This window comes from Sorex fumeus, unplaced genomic scaffold (assembly GCF_029834395.1).
Source record: "Sorex fumeus unplaced genomic scaffold, SorFum_2.1 ptg000007l, whole genome shotgun sequence".
In the NCBI taxonomy this organism is placed as follows: Eukaryota; Metazoa; Chordata; class Mammalia; order Eulipotyphla; family Soricidae; genus Sorex; species Sorex fumeus.
This window is the reverse complement of record NW_026606064.1, coordinates 48,430,708-48,448,335: the sequence shown is the minus strand read 5'-3', so window position 1 is coordinate 48,448,335 and position 17,628 is coordinate 48,430,708. Positions and strand designations below refer to the sequence as shown.

Below are 17,628 nucleotides of genomic sequence, written 5' to 3'. Positions count from 1 at the left end.
TCCTCCAGCAGCGGAAGTCTGGAGGAAGGGGTCCGAGACCAGGACAGTTGAGTGTGAGTGAGCAAATCAAGCAACTCTGGGGAATAAGTAGGGTCTGGAGAGAAATGGGTAGAGCTGCCAGGGTTGGCCAGTAGCTGCTGGTGGGGCTGCTCCCGAGAGGGTCTTCAGTTCTCATGAGGAGGGGATGGTAGTCAGGGATCAGGGGACCAAATGTGGTGTCAGGGAGCTGCTGTACTAGCTCTTGGGTCACCACTTCCTTTTGGAGAGAGGGATGCATCATCCTTGACACATGCAGAAGCCTCAGGTACCAACTAGTGCTTGGGGGTGGGGAACACTGGAATCAGGGCCCGCAGTACCCTGTCTGATTGCAGGTTGAAACTGGAAGATTCCAGCGGTTGCCAGCAAGCCTAGGAAATCTTTCTCGCCTCCCATAAGGGCCCCCGCCCGCTCTCACCGTGTCCTCTCTCCCTCACAGGGGCAGGCGGTGGGGCCTCGGGGGTCTCCCACATAGGCCATGGCATCTGCTCCTCTCATAGGAGGGCCATCCTCACCACAGGGACCCATGAAGATGATGCTAATTAATCACGATACTTGGGCCTCTGCTTATTCTCAGCACAGGACTTGGTGTGAATAACCAATCCTGGAGGCTGGATGTCTGCCAGATCAATCCTGTTTGCTGTCCCTGGGCTGTTGTCTTTCTTGAGGGCATTACGTTTGATAGACGTGGATCCTGTCTCCGTGAAGGTGAACTGCATGGGTCAGGCAGAGCTGGGCTGGGACCAGCTGGTCACCTCAGTGTTTTCCCATCATTTAGCAGCCCTGCCCTGCTCTGTCTCACTCAAAACCTCTAGGCCAACATGGGCTGGCAGTGAAGGAAGTAAGGGGGGGCGGGACAGGGGCAATTGTGGGTTACGCTGAGACTGCAGGCAGCAGACACTCAGGAGAGTTTCTGGCATGACTCCCAAAAAAAGAAAGCCATCAGGGGTTGGAGTGATAGCACAGTGGGTAGGGCATTTGCCTTGCATGCGCCAACCTGGGTTCGATTCCCAGCATCTCATATGATTCTCTGAGCACCACCAGGAGTAATTCCTGAGTGCAGAGCCAGGAGTAACCCCTGAGCATCGCCGGGCGTGACTCAAAAAGAAAAAAAAAGAAAGGCAGCCATCAGTGACCCCCCACCCCCTGGCCTCGGTGGACTTTGGGTACTCCCAGCTGAGCATCAGGCCGCTCCCTCTTTATATCCCTGCAGTCCCTCAGCTTTCCTGTTCTTATGCTTTCTTTTTGTCTCCTCTTCCTCATGCTCACCTTTCCTGGTATCACTGCCAAGTTTCTCAAGGTGAGTCTGTTTTGGGGTGCAGGCTCCCCCCTAATCCCCCTCTCCTCGTCGGTCAGCATGCTTTTGTTTATAACTTTTTCTTCTGAAAAATGTCAAAAGTGGAGTCAAAATTGGAGGGTGGGTTTTCCTCACTGAGGCCTGGCTGTTGGCCTGCGTCCCCGCTCCTGTGGCCGAGCGAGTGGGGGGAGGGCGGCTCCCGGATTCTTGTGCTTCGTTTTTTCCTCCTCTATGTCTCCCATGCACTCTCCACCCCCGGCTCTGGACTGTGGCATCAAAATGGTCTTCAATGCCAAAGTTCCCTTCACCAATGGGAACTTTAGTGAAGAAAGAGAAAAAAAAAATTCAGTTAAATGCAATGCTACTCCTTTAGGGTAGCTCCTAGGGCAAAACTGCTTAGCAAAGTCCAGGTTCTTCATTCATCCCTAAATATTGCAGTAGGTGATTATTTTTTTCTCTTAGATTTTATCAGTTTGTGGCTGGGGTTTCCCAAGTGTGTTCAGGGGGACCCAGGGGCATCTCTAGATTATTCTCAGCCAACCAGGCTGGCAGGTGGATTCTTGGGTCTGAGGATGTAGTACTGCTCAGGTCCTCAGAGCTGGGTACCAGCAGGGGCCTCCAGGGTCACTCCCAGTGATAACCTGTAGTGCTGGTATGGGCTGCATGCCAGGTACAAACACTGAAACCCATGTACTATCTCTCCAGACCCTGCTTTTTTTCCCCCCTTACACAATGATGTCTCTTCATTCCTAAATAAATCATCACTTCTATAATATCACAGTAGTCAAATTTTCCCAGTGGTCTCATCATTATTAGCAGTTTAGAGGCTCGACAACTGTGCCACTGAGGACTGACTGGCACGGCCAATTCTGCATGCCTGTGGCTCTGCCCCCTGCATGCCATCTTCTTCCCCTACCTTCCTTTCTCCTCTCCATCCACACATGCCAGGTGTCCAGTGCTGATAACACCTGTGTGAAACCTTCTCTCAAGGCTCTGACTGGGCATATCATGCCTGGCCAGGGCGGTGGGGTGCTGTGCAGTGCTTACAGAGCTGTAGATTCAGTGTACTGCTGAGTGAGCTGCAGAGCCCAGGGCGGGCCATGAGGGTTGCATCAGGCTGCTGCAGACCCCCATCCAGCCATTCCAGGCCCCATCTCTCACGATCTTGCTAAACCCTCCACACTTCTCCATTCATCCTTTCATTCCCAGCAAAGAGCCAGAATATTGCATTAAAACTGAACTCTGGGGGGCTGGAGAGATAGCACAGCAGGTAGGGTGTTTGCCTTGCATGCAAGCCAAACCGGGTTCAATTCCCAGCATCCCATATGGTCCCCTGAGCACTGCCAGGAGTAACGCCTGAGTGCAGAGCCAGGAGTAACCCCTGTGCATTGCCAGGTGTGACCCAAAAAGCAATCAGTCAATCAATCAATCAATCAATCAATAAACTGACCTCTGTGATAGCCTTTGTGTGATCAGCAGAAATATAATTTTTGTCTGTCCCCCTCCTCCCCCCAGAGGCAGCTACCTGACTATCTCTCTGCATCTCTCTCACAGGGTACAAGGAGCAAGGCATCCCACAACAGCTGTGAGCCCGCGGGAGCTGCCGAGTCCAGGGGGGCCCATGAGGGTTGCATCAGGCTGCTGTGGCCCCCAGGACCTTTCCATATTCTCTTCTGCCATTTCCTGGGTTTGGAGTACCAAGGGGGATGCACCAACACATGATTTCTTTTGAAGATGCCTATGTATCTAAGCTGGCTTTGAGGGCTGCCAGCCTCTCCTGGCTCCAGAAAGTTCTGCAGACAAGGCACCCAGAGCATCTGGAGGTGGGGTGGGTAGCAAGGGGGATGCTGTCCCAGGCTGGGGGTCACGCCCTCCCTTGCGTTGCCCCCACCTGGCATGGGCACATGGGAGTGGCAAGCTGGGCAGTACTGGGCTAATTCAATGAGCAGAGGCTTGTGTAGGACAGGGCTGGGGCAGACACAGTCTCTGGGTGCTCAGTCCCCTCAGAGTGGCCTCTTGGGCTCAGCACTGGGGCAGGGGGCAGGAGGATATACTCCAGTTGGTGGTGGAAAGCCCACTGGGCCCTCAGCTCTGGGGCCGGAACCCCCATGAGTGTCTCCTGGTACCCCCCCCCACACACACACACCTTCTCTCACGCAGCCCCCAAACCCTCACCCCTGAAACCTCTGGGCCTGTGTGAGCATTTTCAACTTTGTTTCCCCGGGAAGGGGGCTGGATCGCCACCAATGTGGATCACCAGAAGCACCGAACCAAAGTGAAGAACACTGCTCTCCCCCCACACACACACCCCAAGAGGCCTGGAAACTCTTCACATGACACTTGGCATGATTCTGCTTCCCCATTCTTTGCTCGGACATTGGGGATCGGTGGGTCTCTGAGTTTGGAGTCAGTGAATGCAGAAATAGGAGACATCGGTCAGATATCTCCCAACACCCTGGTTGAGGCGGTGAAACGTGAAGACGGTCAAACCAACAGCACTGGGTAACTGTCACGTGTAACCGCCACACAAGTCATGGGGGCAAACTGACAGAAGAGAGCTGCTGGGGTCTAGGACTGCCAGAAACATCTCTGTGAGAAGATCCTTCCTGACGACTGCCACCATTGCCCCTCCTTGAGGGCATTCCTCCCTCTGCCCAGGGGCCCGCCAGGTACCACCACACACATGGTCGCTGTCACACTCAGTGCCAGTGGAGACTGGAATCGGCAAAAGTTGACCTGGCCACTGAGGTCCTTGTGCAATTGAGAGGAAGGAGAAGCAAAGTGACAGTGACAGGCCACCGCCTGTGTTCACATTCATCGGACATCAGAAGAGCTGGCCCGTGGACCTGGCCTCTGAGTGCTTCCCCACGGCCCTGGACACAGAGCTCTCCGAGGGGCCTTTTCGACCGACCTGGGCCTCACACAGGATTCAGCCAGTGCTAGAGGTGGAACTGCACATCGTTCCTAGTTGGATGAAGTGCTTGGGGACACAAGTGTCATAGGGACAGTCCCTGTGACCTCCCCTGAGCTGCTGGGGGATTGCTGCTTCCATTTTTGACCTTCACCCCTGGGACAGTGTCCACCCCCTTCTGGGAAGGGATTTCCCCTGCAGCCACTGCCCCCGCCTGGGACCTCCCACTTGGTGGGACCCTACTCTCTGTTCCTAGCCCTGCTCCCCCCCAACCTCGGCTGCACTTGGGGAACATCTGGAGTGTTACCCCCTTCTTCCAGGTTTTGGCCTGGGCCTGGCAGAGAGTCCTTTGTCAGGAAACTTCCGCATTTTCAAGGCGTGGGGCAGATTGGGATTTGTTAGGAGTCTAGGAGCCTTCTGGGTGTGCAGACTGCACCCCCTCCCCCCACGCTCAGAGTTCAGGGGAAGGCCCCTGAAGGGGGGATGTGGTGACACTGCCCTCCCTCCCCCAGCCCTGCGCTCCCCCACCCCCAGCAGCTCCAGGGCGCTAGCCTGAATGCCTGACAGGCCTCAGGTGGGGGTGCGCCCCCCACACCCCCAGAGAAGGGATCTTCTTTTCCTGGCTCTGGCTGGGGGTGGCTCTGAGGGGGTGGAGGAGAGAGATGGCGCATGTTTAGTGACACGATCCAGACGCGGGTGGGAGTCTCCTGAGTGACAGGTGTCACCACGCGTCCCCGGGGTGGGCTGGCTTAATTTGGGGTTTGTGTGCTTGGAAGGACATTTCCCCTCTGCACAACCCCCGCCCCGTTCCTCTTCTTCCCCTCCCCCCCTTCTCCAAAGCTGGGAAGGAGCATGGAGGAGGGGAGAGCCCTTTCCTACCCAGCCAGGGAAGTGTAGGTGGAAGAACATACCAGAGGAACCGTGTGGTGTGGTGCCAGGGCTGCCACATGGGCAAGCTAGCACCCAAGGGGTACCAAGGAAGGGGGTCACCACGGCCGTGTCACTCAGGGCCTCGGGCTGGGAGAGCTTCAGGGTCAGTTTATCAAGTAGATACCAGCCAGCTGAGAGCTTGGCCGTGCTGGTCTGCACAAGCTTGGCTGGCAACAGCCGTTTGGGGGTGGACAGAGGGGGCATGTCTGAGAACCCTGGGCCACACTGCTGGTCAGTCGGGTTTCTGCTGGACTTTGGGGATTAGGGTTCTCTGGACTTGGGTGCTGGGGGACAGGGATCGCAGGGACATAGGGACTGCATGGCCTTCAAGGTACTTCCAGAACCTAACAGGGACCCTCGGGGCCAGAGCTGGGAAGTGCAGCAGGTATAAGATGCCTGCTAGGGCGGTGGAGATAGTCACTTGAGTTTTGGAGTCTTAGCTCTGAGTTTGAGAGCTGAAGACAGACTTTAGACAGGAAGTCTAGAGACCCCTGTGGGGTGGGATGTGGGGACTCTGTTGCTTGGGCAACTCCTATAGGGGGGCTGTGGGGGTCCCTGAGCTCCAGCAGAAGCCACTGGGCTGGAGGCCCAGGTCTGGCCTGGCCAGCAGAGAGCCTGCCTTGGAGCCAGCATCTGACTGTACCAGAAGGACCGAAGGATGATAGACGGGACTTGGAGCAAGATTAACCCCTTCTGCTGCTGCAGACCCCCTTATTGGCCTGGATCACCAGGACAGGCTCAGATGTGGGGTCCCTAGCGGACCCAGTGAGATTCTACACCAGAGGAATGTTAGAGTGTGGAGTTTCCACAGGTTAGATGCAGTCCGTGACAGAGCCCAGCTCCAGAAGGGGAAGGAAGGCAGTGCTCAGAAGGTGTCCTCTGCTTGGCTAACCAGAGCTAACAGGGTGACCCTCAGAAAGAACGGGAAGGATGCTACAAGCACCTTTTGGTCACCATACTGGGCGGTCCCTTCTCCCTCCCCAAGCCTGGTGGGGACTTCAGGGGGTCTGCTAAGAGCCTAGTGGCTGCAGTTGGCTGAGTGATCCAGCCCCAATCCCTGGCCGCGACCCCTTGGCCTTGTTCTTCTGACCCCAGTTTCATCCCAGGCATGAGCAAACTTTGGCTTCATGCCAAGCTGGGGTGAGGGCCTTGAGCAAAAAGGAAGTACAGAAAGCCAAGCCAGCAAGTCGGGTGTCCCCTGGAGAGACCCTGAATACAGCAGGCAGCAGCAGAGCAGAGGGGCTAAGGCTCAGCGCTGTCCAGCAGGAAGGCAACGGTGGAGCTGACCATGGTATGTCCATCCTGGTGGGTTAGTGTCTTCCGAGGCACCTGAATTCAGCTTCTCCTCCTGGGGCCTGAGCCAGGCAGTGGCGCCCCACCCTCCCACCCCAGGACACTTGCTGTTTTCACGAGGTTGGAGATGGTGCAAAGAAAGCCCTTGCATTGTGGGTTGCCCGGAAAGGGGGGCATTTAAAAGCCAACTGTCCATCTGACCTTGTTTTCCTGATGCTAGTACTTCCGGTTGTCTTGTTTGGAGGGTTTTCAATATAGGGACTGAGGCAGATGAGTGCTTTCCCAGCCCTGGGCATGGAGTTCATCCAAAGGCTATGACTTTAGACCACCTGACCACAGTTTCTCACCTCCCCAGCATTCAGCCAGCACCCAGCGGGCATTGGGTGACCCCCGGGTCTCTGGTGTGGCTTGGGAGAAGCATATCAGCTGCTTTCCTGGATCACAGCCGTGTCCTACCTGCAACCAGGACACCCCCAGCTGTCACAGATGAGATGCAGCTGAGCAGAGATGGGGAGGGGATTGTTCTCCAAGGGTCTCCAAGGGCCAGGGCTGGACTTCCTTCTTGCTGGTGGGTGCAAACGTTGTCTGCGCAGGGATCCTGGAGCTTCCCAACATCGAGGTCACAGAGGGGCTGGCTCAGGCCCAGACTCCACCCTCTGCCCCCCCCCCCCCCCCCCCAATCCTAGGAATGAGTTCCAGCCTCCTAGCTGTTATTGGTGCTCTCTGCTTCAGGCCTCATTTCACCTCCTGGGAGCTGGGAAGGAGGTACCAGGACAGTGGGGCATGTTCCTTACCTCCCAGGTTCCTCACTTCCCTCAAAGGAAATGGAGTTGGAGGGGCTGCTTCCTCCCGCACAGGGCCCAGCACTGAGCGCCCGTGGTCCCCACTCACTTCCTATTGGAGAAGAAACCCCATCCTGATTTTACTTGCCCCCCTCCTGCCCACACACACCATGCAGCCTTGTCACAGGCATGCCAAGTCAATGACAGCATCCCCATTCATGGTGTCCCGAGTCTTCAGTTCTGGGGGTGATTTTTGGTTTATGTTTCAGGTGGGATCTTCATCTCCACCCCTTCTCCCTCTCTGTGCGAATTTGCCAAAATGTAACAACCCAGACAGATCTCTGCTCCACCTTCCACCTGCCTGTCGCCCCTGTTGGGCCCTAGCGCCTGGCCCTCCTCTCTCCTACAAGTCCCTCTCTGCACACACACATTGGCCTTCAGGGGCTGCTGGGGGGAGGGCAGGTCTGGGCACTGACCCCTTTCAGCAGGGGCTCTGGTTGGAGCCTCTTGCCCTCTGACCTACCCCATCCCACCCCTACCCACCTCTGGGGTCCGGATGCAGTTTCCTCTGTCCATGACTTGAGTTGCTTCTTCCCAGGCCTTGGGGGTCAGCAATCATAACCCCACACAGACCAGCTGTGCTTGGCCACTGCAGGAGGGTCAGGGTGGGGGTGCCCTAAGAGAGGGCAGTGTGGTCTCTTTGGGCTCACTGGCTGCACAGGCTCTTTTCTGCCCAACATTCCCACCTGGCCCAGGATGGGAAGCAGCAAGGGGAGAAGGGAACTGGAAGTGAGTCAGGGCCTGGGGGTGACCAGCACACTTGGGGCCCTTGCCACGGCTAGGGTTCGTGCTGCCATACCTCATGCCAACGTTCTATTCATTTGTCTTTTTAAACAATGTATGTGAAAGCCCGCTGGTGCGTCGCTGCTGAGCCTCTGGGTAAGTATTGTGAGGTGGTACCCAGCATTGGATGCTGGGGCGTCTCTGGGACAACAATGGCTGCACATTTCTATCATTCTTCACTCTCTGACCTCCCAGGGCTTTTTTAGCTCACTCCTACCCAGACACACTGGGAACCCCTCCCCCCCCCCCCCCAATTCAGCACCTGCTCCCCTGCCAGGTTCCAGTCCAGCCCAGGTTTGCTCCCAGCCTCTTCCAATGACCGGACGCTTTCGTGGTTTCAAGAATAGAAGAAACTTCTAATATGGGACCTAGGGAAGTTTCTAGGCTTCCCTTGGCACAAACTTCCCCACTTGGTGCCCAGGCCAACATGCACTTAGCTTTCCTAGAGGCCCAGGGCTGAGTCCCTGGCCCCATTCTGTGACTATTGTCCCCACAGCGCCCCATGCCAAGCCTTCTGCCAGCTTTAACCTGTGTCACTCCGTGGTGGTTCTGTACATGTAATGAAATATTACATACGACCATATAAACTCATGTACATATCTTACTGTACATATTTATAGACACATACACGCTCCGATTATAAATACCAGGCATGGCATCTTTTGGGCATTCCAAGTTTGTGTTTTTTTTTTTTTAAATCCTGGAAATATGGCTCTGAAAAACTTTTCTCCGTTCCCTCTTTTCTATGTAATAAACATTCCTGTGACCTTTCTGGTGGCTTCTGAAGTCCCCGTGTCCTCTTGTTTTCACAGTGGGACAATTTGTGGCTGGCTGGTCACTCCCCCTCCCTGCAGTGTATTTACTTGGTTGACTAGCATCCAAGGCTTTTTCCCTGGGGCAGGCCCGGTACTTTTCTGGGCCACTTTCCCCACTTCTCCATTTCCTGGAAAGTTCATACAATTACTCTCCAAAGGACCACAACTTTGGCCACTATTTAGTCATTGGAGCTTGTGCTGCAGGGAATACTAAATTGACTGGGCTTACAAAGCATCCAAGCATGGAAGAAACTCACTTCCTTCTCTCTTTCTGTCTCTGCCTCTCTTTCTTCTCTCTCTCTCTCTCTCTCTCTCTCTCTCTCTCTCTCTCTCCCTCTCTCTCTCAGTGTTGGGGCCACACCAGCAGTACTCAGGAATTTCTCTTGGCTCTGCACTCAGGGATCACTCCTGGCAGGGCTTAGGTGATCATATGTGATGCCAAGGATTAAGCTGGGTTGGCCATGAGCAAGGCAAGTGCCTTACCTACTGTACTATCCCTATTGCCCCCACAATTCTTTCTCTTCATTTTCACACTGAACAATGAGGGAAATTTGCATGTCCTATATGTCTGGCAATTCTCCTGGGCCAGCAAGAAGCTGGGTAAGAGAGTTTGGAAGAATTCATCACTAGTTGCCTGATTAGCCAAGGGACTCATCAAACTGCTGCTACCTTGCAAGAAAATTGCAACACCTGGTCCGTGGTGTAGCTATCTTATACTTGAACTATCAGATGAAGACTTAACAAGTTCATCAAATCTATAGACGAAGGGAAATCAATATGGTAAATGAACACATCAGAACTCAAAAGCATTTGACAGGCAGAAGCAAACAAGATGGAATAGTCAATTAATATTCAGTGGAAAGGCTGTTGAATTGGCAACAGCCAATTGCAAATGCTATTGGCAGGTGGCTCCAATGTGACAACCCCAGCAGGCAGCTCTCAGAGCACATTACCGGACTCCAGACACCCCAGGACCCATCGGCTAGAGCCGAGAAGCAGGTGCCACCTGCAGCATGGCACTTAGTGTGGGATGCTATGTTTCAGGGTCACACCTACTACTCACACCTCAAAGGAAGGACCCACCCCTGACCATGGCCTTCCATCAGTCAGGACCTTTGAGGACCCACCATCCTGGCCCCAGGACTTGTGGAAACCTGCCATTCTGGTCCCCTTATGTCTCTGAGAGACAAAAGTCAATAGCCTGGGTGCTGCCCCCACCCAAAGGAGAGCATTTCACTCCATAATCATTGCAGATTTTATGCCTTTTATTTTGTCCTCCCCCCCCCCCCCCCACCACCACCAAAGTAGAGCGTGACCACTTGGTGAAGCTTTATTTAAAAACAACCACAATGTGCTCTGTATTACTAGGGGAGGGGAGGTGGGAACCAACAATACAAAAACAGAAAGAAAAGAGGGGGGTGATGGTTATGTGGTGGAACTCTAAGTTTAAGGCCCCACGAAGGCATCTGTGCCTATAATAGCCTTGAGCATCTGCTAAAAAGAAGATTCAATGTCCAGGGCCACATGATGCCCCAAGGCTCAGCCTCAGACAGTCCAGCGGTGTTTCTGGGTCACGTGCACCTTCCAGATACTTCTGGTGCCCAGAACTGGAGGATCCATTCTGCAGAGTTGTCCAGAGTTGAGCAGGCTTCATGAGAGATGAGCTGGGCATTCCCTTAGCCCCAAAGAGAAGGAAAGTGCAGGAAGGGAACCCTCAGGGGCTCAGAGACCTCATCCCCCCTAAATGTAAGAAGAAGTAGGCACGGTTGAGTGGGCAGGGCAGCTCCCCTGAACTCTTCAGCCCCAAAGAGAAGGCATATGACAAACACAAAGACCTCCACAGAATTCCCCTCACCCCGATTCAGAAGTTCCTGCTTATGGGAGGGGTGAAGGCCAGTCCCAGGGCTGGGACAGGTTGCAGGTTCACCCTGGCAGCATGTGTCCCTCAGAACACTGGGATCCCCAGAACATTGGGGTCCCCTGCTGAGCTAGGGTACATTTGTGGGGGAAACTCAGTACAAAACAGCTGTATGGCAAGGAAGAAGGAAAAAGGGTATCTGCTGACAAGTAGCTCCAGAGCCGGATGGAGTGTCCCCTGATTATGACTCTGTGGCCTGTCCCTCCCCTCCCCGCCCCGCCCCCCACCCCCCACCCCCCCGGGTTCCCACCGAGGCTCTGGAACATGCACTGTCAAGCTAGGGATGGACAGAGAACTCCCTTGGCAGCACACAGTCTGTTAGCTGGCAGTCAGCAGAAGGAGAGGGTGGATACCCTCAACCCCCAGGTGAGAAGAGACAACAGGTCTCAGGAGTGGGGGGAGCAGTGTATCCAGGACCCAATACCGTGGATACTTCTGGAAGCCAACCCCTTGTGGGCAATGGGAATCCAAGTGTCTGCATGATATATCTGGAGCCCGAGTTGCCCCCATATTTGTGCTTCCGTCACCCTCTGATTTCAGGCCCCAGAGGCACTGGCTTGGGGGAGTCTGGAGAAGGAGGAGGGGCCATGCTCGGAGCCAGAGCCTGCGGCTGCCTCCCCAGCCAAGTGGCGGGTATTTATATTTTCACCAGAAATAGCTCTGTTAAAAAAAAAAAAAGACTCTAGAAAGCAAAAAATCTCCTTAAGATAAGAAATGGCATCCGTGGAGGAAATAAACTCATCCTAAAGACTCATCTCCGAGTCTCCGAAGCCCAGAGCTGGGGGACACTCAAGGCAGGTCCAAGTTATTCCAAGAAGCAGAGATGGGGAGGGATGGATTTTATTTCCAAGAATTCCCGGCTGATGCTTCGAGCATCCTGTCTTGCACAGGACGGTGTCCCCAGAGCCTGTCACTATTTGCCACATCTCATCCACTAGGCTGGGGCGGGGCTGCTCCTGCCACTCCAGGCACGCCTTCTGTCCAGGGCAGCTGCTCCGGGGCTCAGCTCTGTGGAATGGGGGTTTGGGGGAGGCAGCCAAGCACAGGACCAGCTCGTGTGGAAGTCTGAAGCCTCTGATGAGGTCTCACCTCATGGTGACATGAGGATGAAGCCCTGCGCGAGCACACAGCCATAAGGCATGGGGAGAGGCGGGGAGAGCAGAAGGGAGAGGTGGGGGGCACAATGTCTCACTCCCATCACCCCCAAGGTATCCCCCAAACCACTACTAGCCTGGCCTCTGCCACAGCTCAGTATAGGAGCCCCTGCACTCCCCTCCCACCTTCCTCCTCCCTCCTTCTTGCCTTCCTTCTTTCCTCTCTCCCTTCCTCTTTCCTTCTTCTTTCCTTTCCCTTCCTCTTCTTTCCTTTCCTCCCTCCCTCCTTCCTTCCTTTCTTCCTTCTCTCCTTCCTTCCTTTCTTTCCTCCCTCCCTCCCTCCCTCCCTCCCTCCCTTCCTTCCTTCCTTCCTTCCTTCCTTCCTTCCTTCCTTCCTCCCTTCCCCTTCCTCTTTCAGACACCTCCTCTTCCTCCTTTGTTCCTTCTTTATCATAAACAGATAAACTGGCCTTCCCCTCACTAGTAAAGAATCCTACCGAAATATTTTCCTTCCAGAGCTTGTGGGGTTCATTGTCTTTCCTCTTTTTTCCACCTAAGGATAATAAACACAACCAACAGTGTTGCTTCGATATGCCAGGCAAATGCTAGATTTTCATATGATCATATGTGTACGAACACATGTGTGCACCAGGTCTGGCATGCATGTTACTCGATCTCCATTTTTGTGTGGGGATCAAACTCAGGGCCTCACACAGTACACTATACATTGAACATGTCCCTGACCCTTAAAACCATACTTGGTCAGAAAAAAGATCCAGAGAAGATGAATGTAAGGGCACAGACTCTTTGCCATCAACCTGATTTTTTTAGTATGGACACACCTGGTAGGTGTGGGGGTCTTCTGAGCATCTGATGAGGCACCTGGGGTGCATCAGAACAGCAGCTGGGTGATGAGGGGCCAGTCAGAGTAAGAGACCGAAGCTGCAGTCCTGAGTCTAAGCCTCTTTCTGACCCCCTCGAAGATTGAACCCAGGTTAGCATTCCACAGCCTCCAATTTCCCTCCAGCCCTGCTAAAATCCACCCCCCCCCCCCCCTCAGAGCCTCTGGTACAAGTCTCTTCTCAGCTGCACAAGCGTCTCCCAGACATGAAGTGTTCCCTGAGCAGCGCCAACTCCTATAATATTTTAATTTCCCACTTGCAAACTTTGACTCTGCTCCAGGCAGCGTCACTGAATGGGAAGGTAGTTTGGGGCCGTGAGTTGCTAATGGAAACACGGCACACCTGTGTCCCCCTACCTCCCACCCCACCCCCACCTGCCACCTCACCTCCCACCTGCCGCCAGCAGCAGAGGTACTGAGTAGAGTGCTCCCTGAGCCTCGCACAAGGGCTGAGTTTGTTTCTACTGGCTTTCTGCCCTGCCAAGTGTTGCTTACTTAGCCATGCAAAGCAGTGTCAGCCAACAGTCCCAGGCTCCAAGCATCTCATTTCAGCCTGGAAGGAGCCCACGGGAGAGAAAAAGCAGACATGGGAAAGAGAAGAAGCCAAGATGATGTGCCAAGCCTTGAGAAGGGGCGGGGATGCAGGGGTGGGCGACAGAATGGCGTTTCCAGAGCAGCTGGGAATTTTAGAGTGTTATGCATAGCGGCATTGCTCTGCAGTGAGACCAAGGGGCATTGTTCAGTGGGCCATCGGACAACCCCGAGTCCCAGAGTGGGGGGCCTGGTTGGGGGGGGGCAGTGGGCATTACTGCAGGCCGTTCTGAAAATGTATGTGCGGCACACTTTGCCGAGTGGGAAATCCTGTGTGTGTGTTGATTCTGGGCAAGTGGACATGCAGACAGTGGTCTCAGGGTGGCTTAAGCTGGCAGCAGAGCCTGGGGGAGATTTCCCAGAGCCTGGAGCTGGGTGTGGCCTGGGGGTGACCCGGCCTGGGCATACAAAGGGAGTTATGATCAAGTTCTCATTCTTTTTGGGCCTCTGAGCCACATCCAGTGTTTCTCTAAAGCTATTTTCAGCTTCCTGGTGCCAGGAGGGGGAAGGGGTCACTCCTGGCAGTGCTCCAGGGACCACATGGTGCTCGTGCCTGAGACAAAAATCCAGAGACCTGGGGCTGGAGTGATAGCACAGCAGGTAGGTCATTTGCCTTGCACACGGCCGACCCAGGTTCAATTCCCAGCATCCCATATGGTCCCCTGAGCACCACCAGGAGTAATTCCTGAGTTTAAAGCCAGGAGTAACCCCTGTGCATCACCGGGTGTGACCCCCCCACGTCCCCCAAAATATCCAGAGACCTCTCGTATGGGAAGCAAAGTGATGCTCAGCAACTTGAGGTATCTCTCCAGCAACTCAAGTTCTTTCTGATAGTGGTCTGGGGAAAATGTCAAGACAATTTAGTTTAAAACTCACCCCCACCCCTCCACCCTCAGAGAACTTCTAGATGCACTTCCAGCCAAAGGTAAAGTGGATGCATAAAGTCCACTTGGTTTTGCAGACTGTGATGCAGCAGACTGTTCACTTTTAAAATTCACTTGTTCATTGTCTGCAGTGCTGGGGGTTGAATCTCGAGCCTCACCCATGCAAGACAAGCTTTTTTCACCGAGACACAAGCCTGCTGCTCTAAGGATTGGTTTTAAAGGCATTTGAACTGATTGAAAATTGCTTCCAAAGTGCCAAGCAGCTCTTTAATGGAATCATAAACTCAGAGTGCAAAGAGGATTAGGTTTGAGTGGATTTGAATGAGTGTCTTGAGCGCCCCACATTCAGCTAACCCACTCTCTCTGGAGAGCAGCTCTGTGGGCTGAGCCCAGCCGTGCGTTGTATGCCAGAAGCCTGCGTTTGATCCCTCTCTGCAGCCTCCAGCAAAGTGGCCCAAAGTGTCTGTAAATTTCTCCAATGACCAACCACTCACTACTTTATTCCTCAATGGGATAGAAGAAATTGTTTTTGTTTTGGCACAGGTTTTTGCAGTGCTCAGGGCTTACTCCCCGCTCAGTGCTCTGTGATTATTCTTGGAGGTGCTCAAGGGACCATATTTGGGGCGGGGGATTGAACCAAGGTCAGTCGCATACAGGGCAATCACTTAAACCCTGGGACAGAAAGAATTGCTGAAGACCTGTTTATCTAGTCATAATAAACTTTCCTTAAACTTCACCCAAGGGTCCACTGTTCTCTTTAAAACTAAAGGCCCAACTAAGTTGGTCCATGCCATCACTCACAAGACAGCAGCCTCTCAGAGACCCGCAGATGCCTCCCTTGTCTCCACCTCCCTGTGGTTCTTCCAATCACTCACGTAGCCTGAATTCCAGACATAGTGTCATATGATTTGCTTGTGGTATGTGTGTGTGTTGTGTGTTGTGTAAGTGTGTGATGTGTGTGAGGTGTGTGTGATTAGTGTGTGTGAGGTGTGTGTGTAAGTAGTGTGTGTGTTGTGTGAGTGTGTTGTATGTGTGTGTTATGTGAGTGTGTGGTGTATGCATGTGAGGTGTATGAGGTGTGTCTGTGAGGTGTGTGTGAGGTGTGTGTGAGGCGTGAGGTGTGTGTGTGTAGGGGTGAGTTCTTACCAAGAAGACTATAATTCACAGTGCTCTACCATTAGCAGTGATGATAGTAGGAAACGGCAGGGGTCCTGCAGCTCGCCCTTGCCACGGTGCCCTCACTGCCTGCAGAGATCAGACTCAGGGGACAGGCCTTATCCACAGCCAGGTCTTCTCTGAGGCCCTCACTGACTCAACCAGACCCACCACAATGCTCTGGGAAAGTGGTGCTCAAAGCTGATTCTGTACTGGAACCACCTGAACAGACTGAAACCTCTTGAGATCCAATCCTCAGAGATGCTTCTTGATGTATTTGTAACAGTGGTGGCCTGACCCTCAACTGTATTCAACTGTCCTTAGGAATATTAGACATCAGGAATTTTGGGTTTGGAGGGGGCATACCAGAGGTGCTTAGGACTTACTCTTGGCTTTGTGCTCAGGGATCACTCCTGGTGATGCTCAAGGGACCATGTATGATGCTGGGTATCAAATATAAATTGTTGGAATATCTCTTTGGCCCAACATTAGGTTGTATTTTTGGTGTGTGTGTGTGTGTGTGTGTGTGTGTGTGTGTGTGTGTGTGGATTGGAGGCTCTGGCTGTTCTTAGGACTTACTTTTAGTGGACCATATGTGGTACAGAGTATGGAATCCAGGAGCTATTCAGTGCTAGAGGGTTTCAAGTAAGCAAGATGAACCCATTGCAGAGCTTTTTTTTAAAATTTTTTGCTTTTTGGGTCACGCCCTGCAATGCTCAGGGGTTACTCCTGGCTTTGCACTCAGGAATCACTCCTGGGGTGCTCGGGGGACCATATGGGATGCTGAGGATCGAACCTGGGTTGGCCGCAAGCAAGGCAAACGCCCTACCCGCTGTGCTATTGCTCCAGCCCCTGTTGCAGAGATTTTTATACAATAATTGGAATAGATTGAGCAATACTGCAATATAGAGTGGGAGAGTAATTTAGGAGAGTAAATTTATGGTACAGTCTTTTCCTTTTCACCACAATTTTTTAAAAAGAATTTTTGACAAATTCTGTTGGTGTTTTTTTTTGGGGGGGGGGTGGGGGTGGAGGAAGGGAAAGGAAAACACCTGGCAGTGTTCAGGGCTTACTCCTGCTCAGGGATCACTCCTGGAGATGCTGGGGTATTATATTGAGTTCAGGGATCAAACGACTTGACTTCATGCAAGTCAAGTGTCCTACCTGCTGTACTGTCTCTCTGGCCTCTTGATAAATTCTGGATTTAAAGTGTTGCTTTTCGGGTCACGCCCTGCAATGCTCAGGGGTTACTCCTGGCTTTGCACTCAGGGGTTACTCCTGGCTTTGCACTCAGCCTTTATCAGATATGTATTTTGCAATTTTTTTCATGCTGTGAAAAAAACGAGATCGGGCGCGTTCAGGGTTGTATGGCCATAGATAGCACAGCAATAGGGTGTTTGCCTTGCACGCACCCAATATGGCCAACCCGAGTTCGATTCCTCCGTCCCTCTCGGAGAGCCCGGCAAGCTACCGAGAGTATCTCGCCCTCACGGCAGAGCCTGGCAAGCTCCCCGTGATGTATTCGATATGCCAGACACAGTAACAACAAAGTCTCCAATGGAGACGTTACTGGGCCCGCTCGAGCAAATTGATGAACAACGGGAGGACCGTGAAAAAAAACACAACCTGAAAACAAAATTATCATTTTTTCCCTGCTGCTTTTAAAAATTATTAAATTACATTTAAAAAGTGTCATGTCTAGAAGCTAGAGAGAGCATAAAGGAATTAAGCTGTTTGCCTTGTATGCAGCCAAACTTGGTCCATTCCCTGGCATCATATGATCTACTGAGCACTTTTCCTTCTGCTTTCTTTCTTTCTTTCTTTCTTTCTTTCTTCCTTCCTTCCTTCCTTCCTTTCTTTCTTTCTTTCTTTCTTTCTTTCTTTCTTTCTTTGTTTCTTCTTCTTCTCTCTCTCTTTCTTTCTTTCTCTCCTTTCTTTATTTCCTTTTCTTTCTCTCTTTCTCTTTCTCTCTTTCTCTTTCTCTCTCTTTCTCTTTCTTTCTTTCTCTCTCTCTTTCTTTCTTTCTTTCTTTCTTTCTTTCTTTCTTTCTTCCTCTCCTTTCTCTATTTCCTTCTCTTTCTCTCTTTCTTTCTCTCTCTCTTTCTCTCTCTCTCTCTCTTTCTTTCTTTCCTTCTCAAGTTTTTGGGCCTTATCAGACAATACTTAGGGGGTTACTTC

General features: G+C 52.7%; 1 protein-coding gene across 1 annotated transcript in view; it reads left to right on the top strand.

The window, feature by feature from the left end:
• STUM (stum, mechanosensory transduction mediator homolog) overlaps positions 1-3,017 on the top strand; it is a 51,696-nt gene extending 48,679 nt beyond the window's left edge. Inside the window, exon 3 of the mRNA XM_056134394.1 lies at positions 2,888-3,017. Within this exon, the coding sequence (XP_055990369.1) occupies positions 2,888-2,922 (35 nt within the window). The 3' untranslated portion in view covers positions 2,923-3,017. The remainder of the gene's footprint in view (positions 1-2,887) is intronic.
• The last annotated feature ends 14,611 nt before the right edge of the window (positions 3,018-17,628 follow it).